The sequence below is a fragment of the Saccostrea echinata genome, unplaced genomic scaffold (genome assembly GCF_033153115.1).
Source record: "Saccostrea echinata isolate AGI-Se365-2 ecotype Australia unplaced genomic scaffold, CSIRO_AGI_Sech_v1 ptg000033l, whole genome shotgun sequence".
Taxonomy (NCBI): Eukaryota; Metazoa; Mollusca; class Bivalvia; order Ostreida; family Ostreidae; genus Saccostrea; species Saccostrea echinata.
The window spans coordinates 22333818-22358162 of record NW_026889782.1 but is presented as its reverse complement, the minus strand read 5'-3'; the positions used below and the strand labels follow the sequence as shown (position 1 = coordinate 22358162).

General features: G+C 34.1%; 1 protein-coding gene across 1 annotated transcript; it reads left to right on the top strand.

Moving 5' to 3' along the window:
• The first annotated feature begins 1421 nt into the window (after positions 1–1421).
• Positions 1422–12875, top strand: LOC133198764 (putative ankyrin repeat protein RBE_0220). The gene is made up of 3 exons (XM_061334765.1): positions 1422–1827; positions 5742–5807; positions 9462–12875. Exon 3 carries the CDS (start codon positions 9801–9803, stop codon positions 12675–12677), a length of 2877 nt encoding a protein of 958 aa, XP_061190749.1. The 5' UTR covers positions 1422–1827; positions 5742–5807; positions 9462–9800; the 3' UTR covers positions 12678–12875.
• Positions 12876–24345: the final 11470 nt, after the last annotated feature.

The following is a 24345-nucleotide window of genomic DNA, read 5'->3' as shown; positions in this document are numbered from 1 at the left end:
AAGTAGTATTTCGTGTTTTTTTTTCTTGTTTGCTAAACAGACTCGTTTAATGAAGAAGAATATATAATTATATACTGCCCTTGATCATCTTGAAACTAATAATCGTTCCTTGATGGCATAAAAAAAAATCTGACTCAAAAAAAAAATTCCTCCACCAGAATTATATGCCCGTTTTATTTAGTCCATTTTACCAGTGTACCAAATTAATGTCGATAGAGCAAAGGTTGAAATTCTAAATATACATAACTGAAAATATCTTCCAACGTCTAAAGTTGTTTGACCTCTGACCTTTATGACTGCAAAATCAATAAGGGTCAACTACTCCCTAGAAGGAACCAGTTAACCAAATTTGTTGTCGGTCAGGCCGGGGTTCTCAAGATATTGAGCTGACAACACGGTCTATTGACCAATCTACGTACCGACCAACCACTAAACTGACTAATATGCCCTCTTTTCAAGGGGGCATAACAATCAAAACAAATTCGCAAAGGCTTTTTTTTATGAGTCATACACATGTGAAATAAGAAAACCATACATTCACCTATTTAAGAGTTTTTACTATTTTTTGACAGACTAAAAGGAAGGTTTTTGCTAAAGCGGGGAACTAAATCCAATAACTCTCCATTAGAGAGTTATTGACCGGACATGAATAATATACGTTCTCTGACAGTCACTATTTATTATTGGAATGACTTTCAATCAAACTGCAAAACTCTAGTTTTGCAATCTAAATTTTGCATTAGTTGTTTCTCAGGCTTCCATTTTGTAGACATGTACACCCAATAATGATCATTTCACATACTTCAGTATTGATTGCTGTTCTATCGGACTCTATGGTTAATCAAGCAAAAACACCTTCTTCAAATTATTTTATCTTTTGATCAATTACTGTCAAAAATATTTGATTTCTATATGCTCAGCGATTTCAGTTCAGCTGAAGACATTTAAATTCAGTGAGGGATATTTAAACTACCGGCACGTTGCTTGATAGATCAATATCAAATTACTACAGGAAAGATCAAGTCATTGTAGAATCATAACGGAGGATAAAAAGCGTTCCTATACATGAACCTACTTGTAACAAGTACCGAAGGACAAGGAAGGAATACAGTGTAAAAATGGTTTCCACTATGTGTCACTCGATGGAACTTACATATCTGTTCTTTGGCTTATAAATTGATTTCTGTCTTACGATGGCGAATACGTCCAGACAGTATTCGCCGACTTCAGACACGGTGAATGGGTGTCGTGTACTGCAAATGTTATATGAACCATGTTCAGACCTATTTAGGGATTTGCTGCGGCGTTATGTTCCGCCGAATTCTATCACAGGAAAATTGCAACAAGAGAAGAAAAAAAGGAAATCCTTCCTTTATAAAACAAATCTAGTGCCTACAGCACAACTTGTCAAACTATCTAGTGGTTACAATGGAAATTATGATGAGTTTGATGTCGCATTTATTTACATTTTATTACGGAATCTTGCAAATATACCCTCACATGTTAACGGCTGGGGGGAAACACCTGATCCAAATGACAGATCCGTCGCTGCAAACATAGAACGCATAAGGATTTTAAGAAACGAGTTTTGTCACAAGTCATCCCTTTCTCTATCCGATTCAGATTTTACAAATGTTTGGAGTAAATTTAAACAAGCAGTTCGAGAGTTAGACATGCATCTTTCCAATGGAGGTGTATATGAGAAGGCTCTTAATGACCTTGAACACAAATCAATGGATCCGACAGAGACGACCTTCTGGCAAAAGACAATGAAAAGGAGACTTGAGGAAGAAATTCAATGCAAAAGAGATATAAAGAAACTGAAAAGTAAGTTGTACTTAAACTACGAACTACCTGACAGAAATAATAATAATAAGGTTACAATTAAAAGAAAGGTAGAATAAATTTCATTTAAAACATGATTGTGACGTAAACCTTTTGTTTGTGTTGTCCATTCTATAGCGTAATGTTGAGCTAACTCCTCAAACAATCCATTAAGTCACCTGTAAGTGTCCATTCTTTTTGAAAAACTGTCCATTCTTTTAAGAATGGACAGTTTTTTCAAAAAGAATGGACAGTTAAAACAAACAGAATGGAGAGTTACAGGTAAACTTTGGAATGTGTTCAAGAGGAAAACAAAAACAAATACATTAAATACTTTTTAATTTACATAACAAAAAGAACGCGGAGATTAAAGTTAATCCAGAACACAATGTCTGCACAGCATCCACTCGATTTTACTCTTTTAAATCCATGAATGATGCACATTATTTCAATACCCAAAACTTGATTTTCACAAAACTTGAATTCAAATGACACAAATTCACATTTGATTTAAATTTCGGAAAAATCATTCCCTCGAGGAGAATTCATTTTCAGATAGAAATACGTCTAATATTAAATCCTCCACCCAGAAAACAGTTTGCAACATGAACACTACACTGCCGCAGTTAATATTTCGGTAGAAAATAAATAAAAATGAAACATTTCCAGATTTCATTTGAAAAACATTTCAGGTAGAAGATTAGCTCATGGCTAATCCAACACTCAGAACATAATTTGCATCTCACCAATACACTGCTGCAGTTAATATATCCTCAAAAATAGAATTCAATTAAAACATTTCCAGGTTTGATTTGAATTTGATCATCTGTATATGTCGTCGAAGTTCATTTTTGGGTCAAAATTTGGCTAATATTTCTTTTACTTTTCTGTTTCCTGATCCAAATATCACTAATTTTGTGCATATTTAGGTTTATAAGATTTTGATTCTGTCATAAACTCTCTCCATCACAGAAAAACATGTATGCCTTTACAACGCAAACTGTAAACTGATTCTGAAGTATCACATACTTGTATAAATACTAGTATCCCACAAAATCCACCTGTAACTGTCCATTCTTAAGACAAAGACCTTTTGTTATTTGCATCTGGAAACACAATAGCTATTCAACAAATTGCTCTGCATCCCTAGTTTACCTGTGACTGTCCATTCCGCAAACAATGAACTTGTCCTTGTATGTGTGCTACCTGTCATTTTGTACATTTTTTATTTAATTTTCAGAACAAAGGAAATCATGTTTTAAGTAGGAGAAAGGCCTCAAACTGACCATTCTGTGAGAGAAAGAACTAATCTCGGGCCTACGGTCCTCGATTAGTTCTTTCTCTCACAGAATGGACAGTTTTCGGCCTTTCTCCTTTACATAAAAACACGTTGTTGTTTTTTTTTTTACAACGAAATATTTTTTTATCTTAATTGCTAAGAGCAGTAATTTGCATTTACGGATATACATGTATATGTCAAATAATACAAAAAAACATTGTTGTGTTAGATGATTAATAATTGATTGATTGTATGTTGTTTAAAGTCCCATTCTAGAATTTTTCACTGAGTCTAAGGCGTACTATAGTAGCAAACAAAACTGTTGTTGTAATATTAACTAATCAGAAATATGGTAATCTTGAATGGTAACGTAGATTCGCACTTTATATGTACTTTGTAATCTTTAACAAATTTCTATCATACACGATATAATTTTTTAAATATTGGATAACCATGTATAAACAAACTTAACAACATAAAAATTTTGCACAGTCTCGAAAATCTGATAATATTGGCACTTTATTCAGTTTTTGTTTAGTCATGTCTTTAGTAACTGCATTCTTTGCCCGTTCTGATCGTTTAAGGTACTGTAGCTTAGTCGTTGATAGGAAGGTCGTGAATAACATAGGTTACAACTGTTCCTTTGCTAAGCGCTCGGCATTAGAAGTGAGAAACACTGGTCTTTCGGGTGAGACCTTAGAAACCAAAGGTTTACATTGCACGTGAGGTGTAAAGAACTATGCACGCTAACTCTCGATCCCCGCCTAATTTTAAACCCATTTAATTCAATACAAATCGCAATTTGGTCGTAAAATCTTTGTTGAATGCAAAAAAACCAGTTCAATGGTAATTGACTGATAATTTTAATTCCAGTTTTAATTACCCCTAATTCTAGCTCTTTAAAAAAGGGGGGTAGACGATATTTTTCATTGAAATCGGGTTTTAAAGCATCACCACATTTTAAAATATTATGAATAAATGTTCCTTAAATCTTTTCTTATGTTTTACTCATATAAATAAAATATATATTATTAAAAAAATACAGTGTTTTAGTTGTAAACCCCTTTGAAATTGTTGAAAAAATAAGCGTACTGGTGAAATGATAGTCCATATTACCTGTAAAAAGGAATTTTTGTTTCACGGGGGGGGGGGGGATGTTTTAAAAACATTTTCCGTTTTCCGTTGATTTCTATAGTGAAAAACACAAGTTTTACCAAAATTATAGAGTTATCTCTCTTTGTTTTCCCTAAGAAGTAATGTTTTATGAAAATTCATATAAATATCTATATAGATATGAAAAATCATTCAAATGTGTTAACTTTGGAAAATTGACTTGGAGGTAGGCGGGAGAACAATACTATCGTTCGCAACGTCAAAGCGAGAAAAGGAAAACACACTGCCACATCTTTTCATATTTTACTGACTATAGACTATGAAGGCGAATTAACAATTAAATTGTATGAAAAACGAGATGACTTCAGCTTTTTCATCGTCAACTATTCTTATTTATGTAGTAATATTTCATTATCACCTGTTACGGTGTTTATGTCTCCCAACTTCTTCGCTTCTTTGGCTTCCCCTGAGTACGATCAATTTTAAAGCAAGAAATGCTACTCACTGATAGGTTGATGTAAAGGGATTTCAACAACCTCGTTTAAAGACGGTTATTTCGTAAATTTTTTGGTCGTTTTTTGACTGACTTGTTTCATGGCAATTGTTAGACCTTTGTTTTTATACTGAATTGACTACGGAAAGAACCGTCTACCTGATCAATACGTAGGGCTCACGGCGGGTGTGACCGGTCAATAAGGGATGTTTACTCCACCTAGACATCTGATCCCACTTCTGGAATTTCCAGGGGTCCGTGTTTTATGCCCTCTTCATATATATGTATTGTTTATAGAAATTTGAGATCAATCAATGATCGTTATCTTCACCTTTAACATCTGAAGCCCTTCACCGACATTCAGTGCCGTATTTGAATGAAAAATTCTCGAATGAGACGTTATAAAAAACATACACACAGTCAATCAATTAATTAATTGCTCTGAATGGCGAGAAAGGGTCTAAACCTGAAGCCATTCACCGATATATGGTAACCTCTCTATAGGAGTGAAAAAGGCTTCTCAAACGGGACGTAACACAACAATCAACCAATCTGTACCCGTCCCTCATACACATAAAAAAGCCGACTATAACGGTTTATTTTGTCGTTTAACTTCGTTACAATTAGTATCCTCTTGCATCAAAGGCCAGGAAGAATTTGGGAGGAACTTTATTGCTGAGAATAATATCGAATTGTGCGATATATATCTCGCTATACATGTAGATCTATTTATTGTTTTGCTTGTAAAGGGAGTGTTTATTTAACCATGTTCTCTACTGATAAATTATACATGCATGTATTTTGCTGGCCTCCTTAATCTATATTTTTTATTAATGAGTCTAAATAGAGCGCAATTAAGAGTAATTTTTGTTTTCATGCTTTACATACAGGTAACTACGAGTTAGTACATCTAAGAAGAAAAACAGATATCAATAATAATGAAAACTATGACTAATATTTGAATTGTAGATCTTTATATTTTCCTTATATATTATTTTGCCTTTTCCTCATATGTTTATTTTATTGTTGCAGCTGGACAGAGGAAATTAAATGCTAAGCTGAAGGATAAAAACAGTCCCATTCCTCCCAATATTCAAGGTAATTCCATCACAAGTAATTGTAAAACATCCGTTATACCAAGGCTGCATCCTCATGGCGACACCGCAGCGTCGATTAAAAAGCAAAACGCTGAATAACGCGCAGTATTTGGTGGGATCTATAAGTTTCGCAATTAGGTCCCCTAGAAGGTCACACGGTGAGCACTTTCAACTTCAATAAAGAATGCGATGTAGCTCTCCGTTATGATGTACACATAGTAGAAACGTCAGTAGGAAAGCTCGAAAGCTTGCTTTTCCGCTTGTCGTCAAGGCCCGAGAATGGGCGATTTGGTTGGCACATGATCGCGGTATGAACATTGTAGTAAAGTCGACTACGCTTGCACATAGAGCTCTTTCATTCCCTTGAAAGGTCAATGTGTCGAAAGAACGTCTTGCACACGCAGTCATATATTGTGTATGCCGTAATCACGAACCGTCAACTCCTAGCACGTCTTAAGCAATCAACAGAAGCGCGACCAATCGTCAGTAGGAATTCCTAGGTAACTTCGAAAACAGGTATTAGAATTAAAGGAATCATCGTCATGAAATCAGAAAGGCAGCATCATGAAATATTTTGAACATTTCCTTAGATTTAAATTAATTCAAAATACTTTTTTTTCTATGAGTATGTATATACAAATGATAACCATATGAAAATGCTTTTCTTACCAAATTTATATTCAAGAACAAATTTGAACAGGGCATTGTTGTTATAAAAAGAAGTTTGATCACATTATGTTGCCTTTAAAAAACATTTGCATTTGGGAAAAGACGAAAAATATAATTTCATGTGGACATTTTGCAGCCAGTTTTTGTGTATGGGATTGAGGTTGGAGAAGTTATTCAGAATTAAAGGTTAACTATACATTTAAAAGACCAGAATGTTCTTTTCCTTTAGAAATTGCGAGATACACAATATATTTACTTCCATAAATTACATTTTTAAAAATATACATGTTTTTCACATGTTATATTACATAGTTGTTTATCATTTAATATCGACAAAACGACATGTCCCTTTTTTTAGAACATTTAATTTTACTTCTCGGATTAAACCGTACGTTACATATTTTTGGTTTTATATCCATTAATGCAAAATATATTTTTGATGAAAGGTGATACATGTGCCTGATTCTTATTTATATTTTAATGCAGCCACCAGTTACTTGAGGAAATGATAAAGTCTAAAATGGTATCGTCTTTGTTCGATTTTCATCCGTTTCGAAGCTTTCCGTAAATTTTCTCCACTATAGTCTCGATCATTCAGACACATGCCTTTGTAACACAGATCGAATCGGTTTGATGATCAAGACTATTTCCAAGAATTTGGCGGCAAATCGAGTTGGAGAGGTCTCGAGCTCGAGATTGATCTTGCTCCTGACAAGTAATTATCCCAACTAATAATTATTAAATCTTGCATAAATATTTGGTCGGTAAATTTCCACACTTAACTCATGTGTGATTTTGAGGTCTAAAGGTCAACGTTATGTCTATACATGTATAAAGCAGTAATAGTTATTTCTTAATTATATATACAGGACTATGAAATCAATTGAATTCAATCTGGAAGATCAATATGCTTTATTAACGGGTGTTGACGGATTAAACTCTAGGACTATAAATTAAAAAAAATTACTTAAGTTTTATTTTCACAAAAAAAAAAAAAATGATGGCGTTGGTACATGTACCTTGTCTCAAGACTACATTTAAGAATATAGAATTACAGGCACGTCTAAATGAAACAAAACTATAATAATTTACTTCATTTATTTCCCGGGCGACAATTGTTTGCAACATCAATGTTTTCTTGCTTTGGAATGGGATGAGAGTTAAAAATCAGGTGGGCTAAATTTTTGGAAGAAAAATAACTCTGCATTCGCAGATAAATTAACTAATTTTTTTTACAGAGTTAATTAAAGTTGCAAAAAATCATGCAAGTACCTAATCAATTTTGTAAACGATTTTTTTCCTTATTAACAGGATTATAACTATGATCAGGAACTTCCCTAGCAATCTTTAAATCTAAAAATATAGTTTGAATTTATGTTTCCCGCTAAATTCCAAACGAATTACATGTATGAGCCGTGTGCAAAATCCACCGATACATTCTATAATATGAGCTAGCGTCATCATAGGTAGATGGAGGCAGTGATTTCATGTTGTGTTATGGCTAAGTGATGTGTCAACCACCTTTTTTAATATCATCATAATGGTGAAATTCAAAATACTTCTAAATTGAAATCAGTGAAATTTGAGATTTGTTGTAAACGATTGCTAAAATCCACAATGCTATAAATAGAATTAATATTAATGTTTTTGTTGCTTTCCGAAACACCAACGAACGAGCAAACTTCGCCCTTAAAAGAAGTGTATTTCCGAATAAAATTCTTGAGCATGTAAAGAAAAAAATGTGTATTCATTATTTAACAGAATAAATGTCTGCATTTCAACGTAAATGCATCAAAAAATGTTCGTAAGTACTAAACATGTTTAAAGATTTTTTAAAGTTAGTGCAAAGTAAAAAAAAAAAAGTAGTGCAGGGGGTAACGTGTGAGTTATTTAAATCATATGTAATGAACTGTGATCGACGTCGGCCTTAGTCATTATCAGGCCATTTTCATCTTTTGAAAACATTAGAGCATTTTCTTGATATTCCACGGCGATCCCCGATATTAAACACCTTATCAGCTCTAGTGGAACACAGTCCTGGTTTGGCATTACATTGATATAAGTAACTGGTTCATATCTGATCAATTTGTCCGCAAATAATTTTTGAAAACTCTAGTTTTTTACACGTACCTGCAACAAAGGGATAAATTTTATCTCCTAAAAAGAAAAGGTCATATTTCAGAGATGTTTACCCGATTTTGCAGTTTTCAGTGAACTGTTAATTAGTAGTTTATTGTGAGTTATACAAACTCTAAAAATTTACTAAGACATGGCACTAAGTAAATTGTGAACAGTTTTAACTAGGGAAGTTGTCTTGAAGTGTTTGAGACGAAAACGGGTACTGGCCTACACTCTTATCGCTGCATTAAAAGGAACCCCTTTTCATCACAAATCATGGAATGATATGCTGCTGGCTGACTTTCTAAGGTTTTTAAATAGCTAACCTTCTAACGTACATTTTTTGTGGTATTGAAAGAAAAGGTGAAAACAGATTGAATCAAGAAAGGATGTCCCATTTAATAGGTGGAGGGAGTTTGTTTATAATTGGACTAGTCCACATATGGGATAAACTTATGGCGTAAAACTACCTTAAACAAAGGTCGGAATTCCTACATCTTGTAAATTACCATTTAGTCTTAAGCCTCCTTTACTCACTAGGCTTCATAAAGTGAGAAGTCTTCGCCTCACTTTAAACAAAAAATCTAGGAGATGGACTGCTTTGCAATTCATATATTTTGTAAAAGTTTACACACTATAATAGTATACACATTGTTACTTTCTAAAAAAAATCTAGGAGACGGACTGCTTTGCAGTGCATATATTCTGTTTTAGTCTACGCACTATAATCGTATAAACATTGTTACTTCTAATCATCTCAATGTTGCAAGAAAATAAGATAAACTTTTTGTGTAGGTTTGTGTGTGTGGCAAGATATCCTGTAAGGTTTTTTTTCGTTCTTTGAGATGTGACATATTGTTTTTTTCAGCAATGCATGCAGCTAAACTTGAGGAATGGAGAAAAGACGACATCCATTATTACGAACCATCATTTTTTAAATCATTAATGCAAAAATTGGAAAAAAAATATTTGCATCTTAGTAGTTGGTGGGCCTGGCAGCGGAAAATCGGCTACTATCAAACATATTGCTTTGCAATTCAAAAATTGTGAATATGAAGTGGTTCCCATCGCAAAAATCAAAGAAATAATAACCTATGGAGATATAAGGAAAAAACAAATTTTTACGTTGGACAACGCTTTTGGGGATATTGGTTTCAAAGAAAGTCTTCATGACAAATTTAAGCAATACTTTGAAAATATATGCACAATGTTGAGTAATGACTCCAAACTTCTAATGACAAGCAGAACAGTTGTGGAGAGGGAGGCTGAGAGGTTTGGGTTACATAGTGCAATCTTGGAAAATGTCTTCAATCTGGATGATGAGAAAAACCACTTGACAAGCAACGATAGAATGGAAATTTTATCATGTCATTTGAAAGAATCTTCTTCGTTCTCGAAACTCAAAGAATACGTTGAGGGGACTGACAAAATAATTATGTTTCCCTTGCTCTGCAAATTGATTTCATCAAATTCTGCTTATGAAAGAGAAAGTTACCAATTCTTTAAGGAACCATGTCAGCTTATTTTGAAATATTTACAAGAACTAGAGAAGACAAAAAGAATACACTATGCTTCCTTGGTGATATGCATGCTTAACAAGGGCAAGATTTCAAAAGAGGACATTGAAGAAAAGCCATGGATTAAATCAGTTTTGCACAAGTGTTGCAGAGTACCAACAAGCACAGAAATTTGGGAATTTCCAGATGCTTTATCGGATATGATAGGAACGTATGTGACGAAAACTCCTGATGGATTCGTTTTTGTACACGACATATACTTTGAAGTTATTGTCTATTATTTTGGGACACAATATCCCGAGGAAATAATCGAACGACTGGCAAGCGAACTGATATCAGACAAGCTTGTCTTACAGGAAAATGAGAAAATCAGTGATTTGCAAATTCACATAAAACAAAACATGTTTCCGCGTCTTGCACGAAGACTGATAAAGGAGTTAAAAGACCTTAAGCTGTATGTTGTATTTGATTCCAAATTCCTGCATAATACAGAATTACAAAATTATTTTCTTGAATATCTGAAGCAAGATTTTTCCTACAAGGACATCAAAGAAATCTTTCTGAAACCTACAGATAAATTCAACAGTAGCCTTTTACTTCAGGTTCCGGGAGATATGAAGTGTATAAATGAACTAACAAATATTGATTTCCTTGCTCGTGCACTTATAGAAAATGCCCAAACAATGACAATTGATGATTCATCTGAAGATGAAGATGAATATAAATCAGAGATGCTAATTAAACCCAAAGTAAAACAAGTAATTCCTTTGAGCTGGGCTGTGGCATACGGACACAGCTTCCTTCTGCAATACTTAGTTGGAACTATGAAAGCTCATGATTCAACTAATATTCTAGGATTTGACAATGAAGAACAGTCACGGTATTTAGTTTTAGCATGTTACTCAAAATGTGCTGATACCGTTAATTTTGTGCTTAGGCATGTAAGCGATGATTGTGTCAACTTGCCACCAATAAAAAGAGAAAGTGAAAGACAGGATGTTCCAATCCATTATAATTTCACACCACTGAAGATGGCTATACTACGTGGAAGTTCTAAAATAGTGCAAATATTGATCAAAGCAAATGTTGACATCAATGCCATGGATTTTGCAGGAATAACTCCCATTTGGACAGCAATAAATGCATCTCAACACTCCATTTTTAACGAACTCATAAGTAGAAAAGCCGATGTTAATACCTTTGGAAAAGGAATTTTATCACCTCTCATACTTGCAGCACGCTTAAACAAAAGTGAAGTTTTAGACACTTTGCTTAAGAATGGTGCAGATTGTAATTATCGAAGTACTTCTCGTGAAACAGCTTTATACTGGGCTTCTCGTGTTGGCAATTTTAAATCTGTAAAACAATTAATAGAATATAAAGCTGATGTATCTTTGTATGTTGATGGGGACAAATCACCGTTCTGTATTGCAGCGAAAAATGGAAGTCGAGCAATACTCGAGCTTCTGTTTTCAAATGGAGCAAAATGCAATCTCCTTGATGAAAATGGATGCCCTCCAATTTACTTAGCTTCTTATGCAGGACATGCAGAAATCGTTAAGTTTTTATTAGAAAAACGTGCAGATATAAACATCAACATGTATAATCCATTGCTTGCAGCTATAACAAATCGGTATGCTGACATTGCGATTATGCTAATACAAGCTGGAGCAAATCGCAATGAACATAATACATCACGGGGCTTTACTACACCCTTACATGAAGCTGTAAAAGAAAATATGGCAGATATCATTCAGGTTCTGCATGGACATAACCTCAATTATAGAGCTCAAAACGATGAATATATAACTCCTTTAGAAGCTGCAATATGGATGGGACGAAAAGAAATAGTACATCTTTTAATAAAAGGAGAGAATTCTATTAAGAATGGAAGTGGAAATGAACATTTGTTTGAAGCTATGACAAAACTACGGTCCTCTAATCTCAGACTCAATCATAAAGATGAGATTGAGGCAGAGGATAAAGACGAAATCTTAATTGTATCAACGTCTTCACTTTTTTATGATGTTCTTGCATACGATACGTATTCATCTCTTGATAGTTTATTGTCTCTTGGTTTACGTGGAGACCGATTTCTTATAAAACCTAGACTAAGAGAGGACTATTGGTATATTTCCTTACTAGGAAGACAGGAGCTTAGTAAGTATGGAAACTATCTGACACATTATATTATCGAAAATAGAGATTCCAGTTGTATCAAATCTATAGTTGACCATAATTTCCAGACAAAACCGAAAACAGAATATCAGAGGAAACCTTTCGTGAAATCCCAGACAAAATTTAATTCCGATTGGGACTTTTGGGACTTTCTTGACCAGTTTGACGAGATAACCCAGATTGCTCATACCGATTGCTACATGAACCACATAATGGACAATACTCAATCAATGTTACACTTTATTCTAAGAAGCATTCATAGCACCGAGACGTTAATTCGTTATTCTTTAGTTGAGGACGAGTCTGACTATAGAATGGACATTGAAAACCTGAAAAGTACACTGAGGTTGTATATTAAACCAAGAATGAGGAGGCATTCGTTTCCCTAGTCTCTTCGAAAACTGATTGGTTCAAGTTTCGGAGGTATACAAAGAAACATTTACTCTGACACCTATATTTTTTTAATGAATGGTAGAAGTTTGTCGCACGTGTACGTACTGCCTTTTTATTTTGATTTCAAACATTTACAGGCGATTGCTTATCGGTCGCAGGAGCGGGCGATCCATTTGTGGTGTTTGAAAGTGCATACGGGGAAGTGATGAATAATTGTTTTTAAAAGCTTGCTTTTAATTAAACCTTAATTATTGTTCTTATGTGTCAATTTTATTTTCATTCCTCATCAGATGATTACTAATTTATGCTTTATTTAAAGAATTTACAATAGACATTCCTAATTATTTGAGTTTGTAAAATATGAACGGAAATCGTTATAGTTTTCCGGATAATTATTACATTACATTTGAAAAGTGATGAATAAAAATTAAATCGTTGGTAGAACTACCGGAAATGTTTTCGTCGAATATCCAACAGCTGCGAATGAAATAACAGTATTTTTTTTCTACGCTTTACATTTATAATTGGCAGATCGCAGATTTTGAATTTCCAGTAGCATTAGCTAATCAGAACGATGTTCGCAATTGTTTAGGCAATAGCGGAAAAGTCGACATTTTATCGGAAAATATATGAGCGCTCAATAATGATCAAACGTTATTATTGGGACACTTGCAACACTTTTACAAGATACTCTGATTGTTCCCATGTAGGAAAAGTGTTCTTTCTTTTCCGAAAATTCGGAAGAACTTTGAAAAGCAAAGTGATATTAACAGATGTGTACATGGTTGTCCCTAGTAATCCACAGTTGTAAACAAAGATATTGCTAAACAAATGAGTTGAAACAAGTTTATGCTCGAAGGTAAATTTATTAATCATTCAACTTTTCAGTCATCGCACGGTTAAATTTTTTATGCACTCGTTGAAGATCGATACATGTAAGTTATAATAAATGTATAACAGCTATGAATAAGTACATGCCTCGTCAGGCCTATAGATCTTAATACCTGACTGTGCATGTTTGTCATCTGATAGAAAGCGAAGAATAGGCTATAATTCAATATAAACAAGCATTCTGAGAGTATTGCATTAGCAATACTAGTCCCCTACCGGCAAGTGCAATCTGAGTCCCGTTAAAAATTGAAAATGCCATAATTTCGTCAAAAATTAATGAAGCGGGACGAAATGCAAACTTGATCTATAACTAATCAAGGTAAAGCCAGATACCAAAAATCAGCTCAATATCTACAAGCGTTTAGAAGAAAATTGCGGAAAACCCGTAAAAATTGAAAAGGCCGTAATTCCGTCAAAAATCAATGAAGTGGAACGAAATGCAAACTTGATCTGTAACTCATCAAAATACAATCACATACCAAAAACCAGCTCAATATCTGCAAGCGTTTAGGAACAAAGTGCGGAAAACCAAGTGGGACAGACTGACAGAGGGACAGACAGACAGGCAGACGGACGGACAGACTCAGAGGAAACCTATAGTCCCCTCCAGTTTCACCGGTAGGGGACTAATAAATGAAAAATTCTTATGAGCAATTCCACCTAACCTGCCTTGCTTTCACATCCAGTTTAATTTGGATATAATATAAATATTAATTCTGTCAAGAGCCTAACATATATACATGTACAGTGTAACAATTTACTTGGGAGTCAATTGCCCTTGTGTTATCTAATTTGGAATATTGATATTTATATTCTACAAAAATATATAATTATACATGTACAAGGGATGTTCGTAAAATTCGCGGACTACTATCATAACTTTTTTTTAGTAAACGTCATATCGTATCCAAATTTGGTAGCAATGTTTCAACAATAAGTTCAAAAGACATGTTTTAAGAATTTTAAAATATCGTGATGCATTTCAAACTTATATACATTGTAGATTTTAAAATGGCGATAATCGGGGCGCTAGGCAGGTCAAAATTGCGTTATTTACTCTAAATCACAGGCCTTTGGATCGCTTAAATCCGACTTTTAAAAAAGTTGGGATGTATAAAAAAGATAAAGGTGTGGAACTCCTTACAAAGGGTAACCACTTTCGATAATAAAAATACTTTTTAAATCGAATGCTCTACAATTTTACTTTCTATTCAGATCTATTCATATATAATTATTACTACCAAAGTTCATTCCCAAATTCCATGTACTTCCCAAGATATGGTGAAATCAATTCCAAAATTGACCTACTTTTTTGTACTCGACATGAGCTTGGGCCCTGGTTATTCACATGTATACAGACGGTGTTTGAACTGCATTGAACAGCTGCACAGTATTTGCACAATCTTACAACATTTTAAAAATGATTTTTACTCCAGATCGTAAGGTTAAGTTAGTAATAATTCCTTTCGCGAAAAAAATGTAGAAAACGTTTGCTTCGACAACTTCACAGCTGTTTATTAATGTAAAAAGAACTATGATTGAACGAAATATTCCTGGAATGTATAATATACCTTTTGATTTTTTAAAAATTATACCGCTAAAATGTTGGTGGTAACTAAGTAAGACCATATGATCAAATCAGATAAAATTCTGTAGAGACTGAGTGTGAATCAACGAATATTCAGAGGGTATAGAATAAATTCCGGGAAGAATAGACCCTTTTCCTATGACACATTTTGCTTAGGAGTTATTCCCCTTAGCCGCCATCTTGTATGGCAAAGCAGTGAATTTACCTCTTTAAGCAACCAATTTTAAACATGCATTCAAGAAAAATATGGGGGAAAATATTTACAATCTTATTATCATGAATTAATAGAGGATATAACAAATGTGTATTCATATGAAAAATAGTGTTATCTTTACCTCAGTAACCAGTATAAGAAATTGAACTTGGTTGAATAATGAAGGGATCTGGGAATGTTGCCCTACAATATGGCGGCTAAGGGAAATAACTCCTAGGCAAAATATGTCATAGGAAAAGGGTCTATTCGTCCCGTCGTTCCCGCTTTACAATTAGTGTAACTATTCAGAGGTCCAAACTAATGTCGATTAAAAAAATAAGGTCAATTTTGGAATACATATGATTTCAGCATATCTTGGGAAATATACGGAATTTCGGAAAGAACTTTGGTAGTAATGTAGATTGTTTATATGTGAATAGTTATGAATAAAAAGTACTTAAAGTGTTAGATCATTTGATTTAAAAGTATTTTATTGGCAAAAATGGGTACCCTATGTAAGAAGTTCCATACCTTTATTTTTTTAACATCCTATTCTAAAGGCCTGTGCTATAAATACACTAAATAATGCCTGTAGTCATATCCTCTGCAAAATATCGCAAAAACGGAAAAATTCTAGACGTTCAATTTAAGAATTGTAATATTATGAAATATATGGAGATAACGAAACAGTATTCAAGCTCAAAAGACCATTAAATATTACAAAAAAGGTGCAGAGCAAAACCTAAGAGGTGGGATCAGGTGCCATGGAGGAGTGAGCATTTCATATTCTAAATTATGAATTAATATTTCGCTACCTTGAAATGAATTCAATTGGAGAATATATGCAGTGCTCAGTCGCCCGCGTGGCGCAGTGGTTAGAGCGTCTGCTCTAGAGTCGCGAAGTAAGGCGTTGATCCTTACGTCGCGGGTTCGAATCCCACTGTGGGACTTGGAGACCGGTCCTTCGGATGAGACCGTGTAAACCGAGATCCCGTGTCGCAGTAGGTGCTGGCACGAAAAAGATCCCTCACTGCTCAATGGCCGTAAGTACCGAGTATAGGACAAAATTTGCAGCTCTCCACCGGCAAGTGGTGGCGTCTCCATATGAGTGAAAAATTCTCGAGAGGGACGTTAAATAAAATACAATCATATGCAGTGCTCATTGAAAAGGGCAAAAAAGATGAAGTCGTAGAATGTCACGGAACACCAGATTACGAAACAATTATTAGGTCACCAGAGTCACTCAGGTGACCTATTGCTATCCGTTTTTGTCTATCGTCGTGCATAAACATTTGAAGATTTTTTGCTTCTTCTCTGAAACCGCTTAACCAATTTCAACCAAATTTGGCATGTAGCATCAATGGGTGAAGGGGAACAAAAATTTTGAATTTCATGGTCCCTGCCCCCCAGGGGTGGGGCTTAAACCACCAAAATTATTTCAATCTTCTCCTTTACTCTTGGACATCAAGCAGTCAAACTGTTGGCATGATTGTAATAAGCATTGAACCCTCTACCAAAATTGTGAAATTCATGGCCCCAGAGTCAGGGGTTCTGGTGCTAGGATGGGGCTATATAGATCATATAGTGAAAGTGCATTATTTCTTTGAACATCTTCTCTGCTCCTGGGTATTAAATAAACTAACTAAGTACATAGTTATAATGAGCAAGAGTGCCTCTTTCAAAATTATGAATTTCATAGCCCTATGGTGAAAGTGCATTATTTCTTTGAACATCTTCTCTGCTCCTGGGTATTAAATAAACTAAGTAAGTACATAGTTATAATGAGCAAGAGTGCCTCTTTCAAAATTGTGAATTTCATAGCCCTATGGTCAGGGGTTCTGGTATTAGTGCGGGGCTCTATTGATTATATAGTTAAAAAATCATAAATTCTTTGAAAATCTTCTCTGCTCCTGGGTATAAAATAAAGTACCTAAGTACATATTTATGATGAGCAAGAGTACCTCTTCCAAAATTGTGAATTTCATGGTCCCTGGGTCAGGGGTTCTTGTGTTAGGGCGGGGCTGTATTGATTAAATAGTGAAAATGCATTAATTCTTTGGAAATCTCTTTCTCTGCTCCTGGGTATTAAATAAACTAGCTAAGTACATAGTTATGATGAGCAAGAGTGCCTCTTCCAAAATTGTGAATTTCATGGCCCCTGGGTCAGGGGTTTTGGTGTTAAGCCGGGGCTCTATTGATTATACAGTGAAAATTCATTAATTATTTGAAAATCTTTTCTGCTCCTGGGTATTAAATAAACTAAGAACATGGTTATGGTGAACATGACTGCTTTTTCAGAAATTGTGAATTGCATGGCCCCTGGATCAGGAGTTCAGGTGTTAGGGCGGGGCTCTATTGATTTTATAGTAAAATTGCATTCTTCTCTGCTCCTGGCTATTAAATAAACTAACTTGGTACATAGTTATGATGAGCAAGAGTGCCTCTTTCAAAATTGTGAATTTCTTGGCCCCTGGGTCAGGAGTTTTGGTGTTAGGGCAGGGCTCTATTGATAAATATATTGTGAAAATGCAATAATTCTTTGAAAATCTCCTCTCTCCTGGATATTAAATAAACTAAGTACATAGTTTAAAATATTTGAAAATGAGGTAAAATTTTTAAGATCAAGGAAAAGGTGAACAAGGCGTGCAGAATGCCATTATCTTCAGATATATAAAAATCATATTCAATTTGTGAATTTAGAATTAAGAGTGAAGTTCTCATTTTTGAAATTGTGATATAAAGTTTCCTGAGGAAATATTCTCGGCAAAAATTATTCTGCCATAAAAAAATAACATGGAATTCGTCGGATTTGAACTCTAAGCAATAAAAATCTTGAGTACCATTTTCCTTTGAGACTAACATGCTAACCACTACTTTACAACTCCTGATGAATAGTGGCATTTACATGTGTATCATGTTCGTGATTTGACCCTTGACTAAATGGACTTCAAGTATTTCTCGGAAAGATGTGGATATTGTGTCATAAAGTGTATTTTGAAGGTAGAGTGGGTCTTTGCTCCATGTTTTTGTTAACCAAAAATGTATATTTTTACGCAAACTTTCAAACAAATGGAGACCCACTCGTATCGAACAAATTTGTTAAAGTATGAGAAAATGATAATTTTTTGCCCCCTTTAGTGCGTGTATGCTATTCCATGGGCAAATAATTTCAATCTTTGTGAGATTTTTCTAAATTCTGGAGATTTTTACATAAAGTTTATTTTTATGTTAAACAAGAGGCCCAAGGGCCTTAATTATAACCTGAGTATAATGTAACGATCACCCATAGATTAAAACAAAATAAGCTGATAAATAAAGCTATGTTGCCCAAACCCAGAGAAATTGGATAATCAGGGATCAGCAAAATATTAATTTAGTACTCAATAACAAATCTTAAAAGTTGATCTATTCTTTCCCCCATTTGTCACTATCCTCATGCAGACTAAACAAAACAATAGTTTTAAAGCACTATCACTTAACTTATTTCATTCCCCACTGCACTGGCCTCTCTTGCTCTTTAAAGATTATTTATTGTACAAAGATATGGTATTTGTGTACCATTTTCATTTACATGTATCTATTTTTTAAAGCTTTTCCTGACCATTAAAAACTATGAAAGTACTTAAATAAATAAAACTAAATATAAATTAAAACAGAATGAAAACTGTCTGAAGAGCCAACATAGAGCGCTTACAGTAAAGATTTTATTTAATTTTGACTCTACATTATGATTTTATTTTTGTATATATCCAATTTGCCTACCGATCTCAGAAATCGGTAATTTCTATGGTCCTCATCTTTTCTATAAAATAATAATGAATTGAATATAGGAACCTTGATTACTTCTTACATACTTGAGTATAATTATTATATTGTGATTTTTACACCATTTCCAGAACGTTCAAAAGGATAGATACAAAAATTGTGAAGTCAGTGATTTAAGTGATTTTCAATAAGATGATAGAGGAAACACGATCTTACGTATACATCACCATCAGGTATCTTGCACAAATATCTTGTAACGTACTTTTTTTCTGTGACAAAACTTGTTAATGTACCAATACTTCAAATACATGTTATTTTTGAAAATAGTGTCAACAACTTTCACCCACTTTATTTTTCAGAGGTATAAAAATCTTTGAGATATCGTATTTCAATAAAAGTCTTTTAGGGTAATACATGTGGTCTAAATTATCCGAAAGATAATTTTAGAAAAAACGGAAAAGAAAAAATAAATGTATCTTTTTCTGCGAGAAGTTTTGAGCAGATCAGAAGTCGTGAGTTTTAATTTCTCACATCAATTTCATACGTCCAAAAATACAGGGCTATTGTAAGCCAATAACAAAGTTTATAAGTTTTTTAAACAACCGTGATCGTATAGATTTTTAAATGCTTGTTTCTGAAATTTCACCAGAATAGACCAATACTCTAGTTGTAGCAAAAGTTTTAAAGATCCGTCCCAAAGATTCCCGAAGAGCGTAGAACTAAAACTCCAAAAGTAATAGTTAAGGTGAGATCCAAATAAATTAGAGTCCAAAAAGTATTCCAAACGAGTCAAAGAATACAGTCATAGAATAGAATAGAATAGAATGTATAATTATAAGTTTATTTTTATGTTAAACAAGAGGCCCAAGGGCCTTAATTATCACCTGAGTATAATGTAACGATCACCCATAGATTAAAACAAAATAAGCTGATAAATAAAGCTATGTTGCCCAAACCCAGAGAAATTGGTAATACATGTGGTCTAAATTATCCGAAAGATAATTTTAGAAAAAACGGAAAAGAAAAAATAAATGTATCTTTTTCTGCGAGAAGTCGTGAGTTTTAATTTCTCACATCAATTTCATGCGTCCAAAAATACAGGGCTATTGTAAGCCACTAACAAAATTTATAAGTTTTTTGGAAAGTTTATTAAACAACCGTGATCGTATAGATTTTTAAATGCTTGTTTCTGAAATTTCACCAGAATAGACCAATACTCTAGTTGTAGCAAAAGTTTTAAAGATCCGTCCCAAAGATTCCCGAAGAGCGTAGAACTAAAACTCCAAAAGTAATAGTTAAGGTGAGATCCAAATAAATTAGAGTCCAAAAAGTATTCCAAACGAGTCAAAGAATACAGTCATAGAATAGAATAGAATAGAATGCCGTTTTCCGGCAAAACAGGGTATTTTGTGCTCAGAGGGTATTCATGGTCCCGGATATAAAAGTACTTTTCATTGGCTGACTTAACATTATCATACCACCTACGCTTAGTCCGTAGGTCCGTCCGTTGATCTATGAACCCCAACATGGCACCACCCTCAAATGCAAGTAAACACTCATTACTAATATTTATGGGCTCAGTCCTCATCTCTACACCCCAGGAGTTCTAGCCCTAAGCTCTTTTACTTATTTACTTCAAAGTTCCCAATTTTATTGCTCTTGGTCTAAAATCTTAATAATACCATTGCATTTCCGTTCAAATTTTATTACTTACTATCGATGGGCTTGATTGGTCTATTCTGATCAATTCCATTACAAAATGATTTACAAAATTATAGTTCATTGTACCAACAACAAAATCCAATTTGTTCTAACAAGATAATTATAGTTCGTGAACATAAAGTCCCATTTCCATTTATAAAGTCACTGTATGTGGTACACTAATAATGTACATGCTTGTTTAATAACCTTTTATTTTATTTTACTGTCACTACTAAGTTCACTATTAATAATTAAAATGATTATGATATGAATATAGTCCAAGTTTAAAATGTTCAAATAAAATGTCCGTTCTTAACCCTATAGGTTTACATTCGTCCCCACACAATAAGAAATTTCCCCGTGGAAATTTCTCCGTTAAATCCTGAACATAATTTTAAACTTAGTCACAGTTTAGTTCGTTCACAAGATAGGAATTAGTCCAACGAAACTGTTCACTTTTTATTAAACAAAATCCTCAGTCTTTGAAAATAATTTAGTCACGATTCCTTAATTGTTAATTGCATACGGTAATCGTACAGCATAGGAGGTTCGCGGACGTCTTTTTCTTGTTCCCGAAATAAAGTCCAATATATAAGATTGCACTGATTATATGGGTCCATTATATGTGTCTAATATATGTTTACATCACGAACTACGTGGATATATGGTTTTACTACTGTTCACTACTCTTCACTAAAATTGTTCGCTTTGGAATCAATGTTCTCATTCCACACTTAGATATAGATCAAAATTTAGTTATATTCCACAATAATGTAAGTAACATGGATCATCCTGTTACTTTTCAAGTTCACGCAGCGGATACAGTCCTGGTGATTTAGTAGATGACGGAGTGCAATAATCACCACTCCAGGCGGAAGTATCGCCCTTCAAATTAGAAGTCATCAGCGTATCCCGAGCCTCTGGATTTATTTCTGACTCCCATTGTGGTTTCATCCTTCTGGTATACCTCGTCTTCTCCTGTTGATATTGTTTAATCAAAAGAGCTTCCTCCAGCAATGCGTCCATGTCAGTACCATTATCATCATCCACTGTCCCCTCGGGATTAGTCTCAGCAGGTGGTTTAGACAAAGAACTCTCTCTGCCAATTATCTTAGATGACCACTTATTTTTAAAATTTAAATAAAATTTCTTTAACCTTTTCCGATGAATGACACAAAAACAAACGAGACACAATACAAGCAAAATAGAGGATAAATAGAACCAAGGCTTTTGAAACCATTTTTCCTTAGGCATAGGCTCAACATTACCTAAAGACAACTCTTTGATCAAATTTTGAATAGGTAAGTCCTTAATATGTTTTACCTTCCGAGGAAGAGAAACATTGTGTATTTTTGGAAGATGATCATTAAAAGATTTCCACAAATTCATTTTTCCAAAATGAAATTTTTTTTTACAAAATCACCAAAAGTGGAAGATAAATCAAAGGTACTCTCCTTATTATAAAAAGGTGGTAGTATCAAAGACCCCTTTACATTCAAAATTTAATGACACAAAGTCTTTAAGTGTTATGATTTGTTATTGTTGAATATATCCCACATTCAATAAAGTAAAACATTACGTTGGATGATGTTTTAACCATTCCCCATAATTCTTATGGTATGTAATTCTAAGAAGTCGTTTATACACAAATAGTTATGACAATTACAAGATGATCAACTTCCAGTAAGGTTGTGCAAGACTGTAAAATGGAAACAGATGAAATTTTCAATTATTGTTTAAAATTTAGAAGCTGTTTTTGAGTATTTACAAGTAGCTTTCAAAGATCCATAAGTGGCATTACTGCAGAAGAGAGATGTACAAAGGCAACTATTCAACTCTTTACATACACTTTTCTTGGGCCAAATTCACATGTTTTATCAATTTTACGGGGTCGAGGAAACTTTCAAACTCTAAGCAGTTTGTTTATTAAGCAGAAATGTTACCTGATTTATACTTGAAGTAATTTCCCCAAGATCTTGATAAATTGATCTGCGACATTACTATTTTCTCGTAATGCGCAATGACACAACTCCTTATGTTCCTGTGATCTCCTAGCTTTTACTTTAGGTTTATAACTAAGATCTATACTTTGCGAACACACTTTATTTTGTTCTAATACCCGTTTTCTAGGCATTACAGGTGGTTTCATACAACCATTACAGAAGCCTCTTTTTAACTTGTGGTCGTTACATTTAAGATTTATACCGTCAACTTCCATTTCTTGTTCTACTTCAATTAACTGCTCTGGTGAATCACTCATAGTTGGATCTATGTCTAACCTATATTCTTCGTTTCCAGAATCAGAATTAGAGTATTGATAGTTGTTATTAATGGTAGAGTCAGAATCGTATTCCATTTCAGTTTGTATATCGCGGTTATTTGGGTTAGGTGTTATTGGATGATCATAAATAACCGCGTTTGAATTTTCATTATTATCTGTTTCGCGATTGTTTAAGGCACGAGCACGAATTCTCCTCCTTAACTCTTGTAACGGAATATCATCTTCATCGGAAGAATTTTCACGTTCTACACGTTTTCTATTTACAAATCTTTGTAAAACAGGTGGCTCTACCTCTTGTTCAGAATTTTCGCTATCAGATTCATTTTCTGGGAGTACTACGTATAGCGTTTGTCTTAAGACACGTTCCCCTGAATTTTGTGGTACATGTATTTCCCATTCATTAATTCGGGCATGATGAAGGTGCCTGGCATGAGCTTTAGTGGTGGTATTATTTAATTGATTTTTAACGACAAAGCTAACGGGACCTGTTTGATCAATAATGCGGTAATGGGGTATCCATCTTTTGTCTAGCTTCCCAGTCCTACGATTATTTTTCAAATAAACAGGATCACTGATTTGAAATGTTTCTTCTTTACTCCCTTTATCGGCCTGTACTTTCTGTTTATGTTTTGCTTCTTTCAAATTTCTATAAACATTTACAAATGCCTTATGTTGCTGTTGAATTGCAATTTTGTATTGATCCTCCCCCAAATACCTTCTTCTGGGTTTCAATATAGTATCTAATGGTAAAACTACATCTCTGTTATACAATAGATAAAAAGGAGAATATTTAGTTGATTCATTGGTGTGGAACCTAATAGCTGCTAGTGTTTGGTTAAGATAAAGATCCCAAGTTTGCATATCTTCTTGAACCTTTTTAGCCATTACATCATGCAGAGTACGATGAAACCGTTCTACCTTCCCGTTACCCTGTGGATTGTAATAAGAAGTAGTAATATGATGGATATTCATTTCTTTGAGAGTGTCTGCTACTGCCTTATTAACATTTTCAGTACCATTGTCTGTTAAAAGCTGTAAAGGACACCCGTATCTTGGAAAGATCTCATCCAAAATTATATGTACTATATTGTCTGCGGACTTATCGGAGACACAAAATGCTTCTGGCCACCCCGAATAAATATCAACCAATGAAACGATGTACTTGTTCCCAGACAAAGTAGTCGGGTATGGACCTGACAAATCAAGCGCAATTTTTGCAAAAGGATAAGGTGGAATTTGGGTCTC

Coding starts and splice junctions, on each gene's coding strand:
- LOC133198764 (XM_061334765.1), top strand. CDS start 9,801: ATGTTGAGTAATGACTCCAAACTTCTAATGACAAGCAGAACAGTTGTG.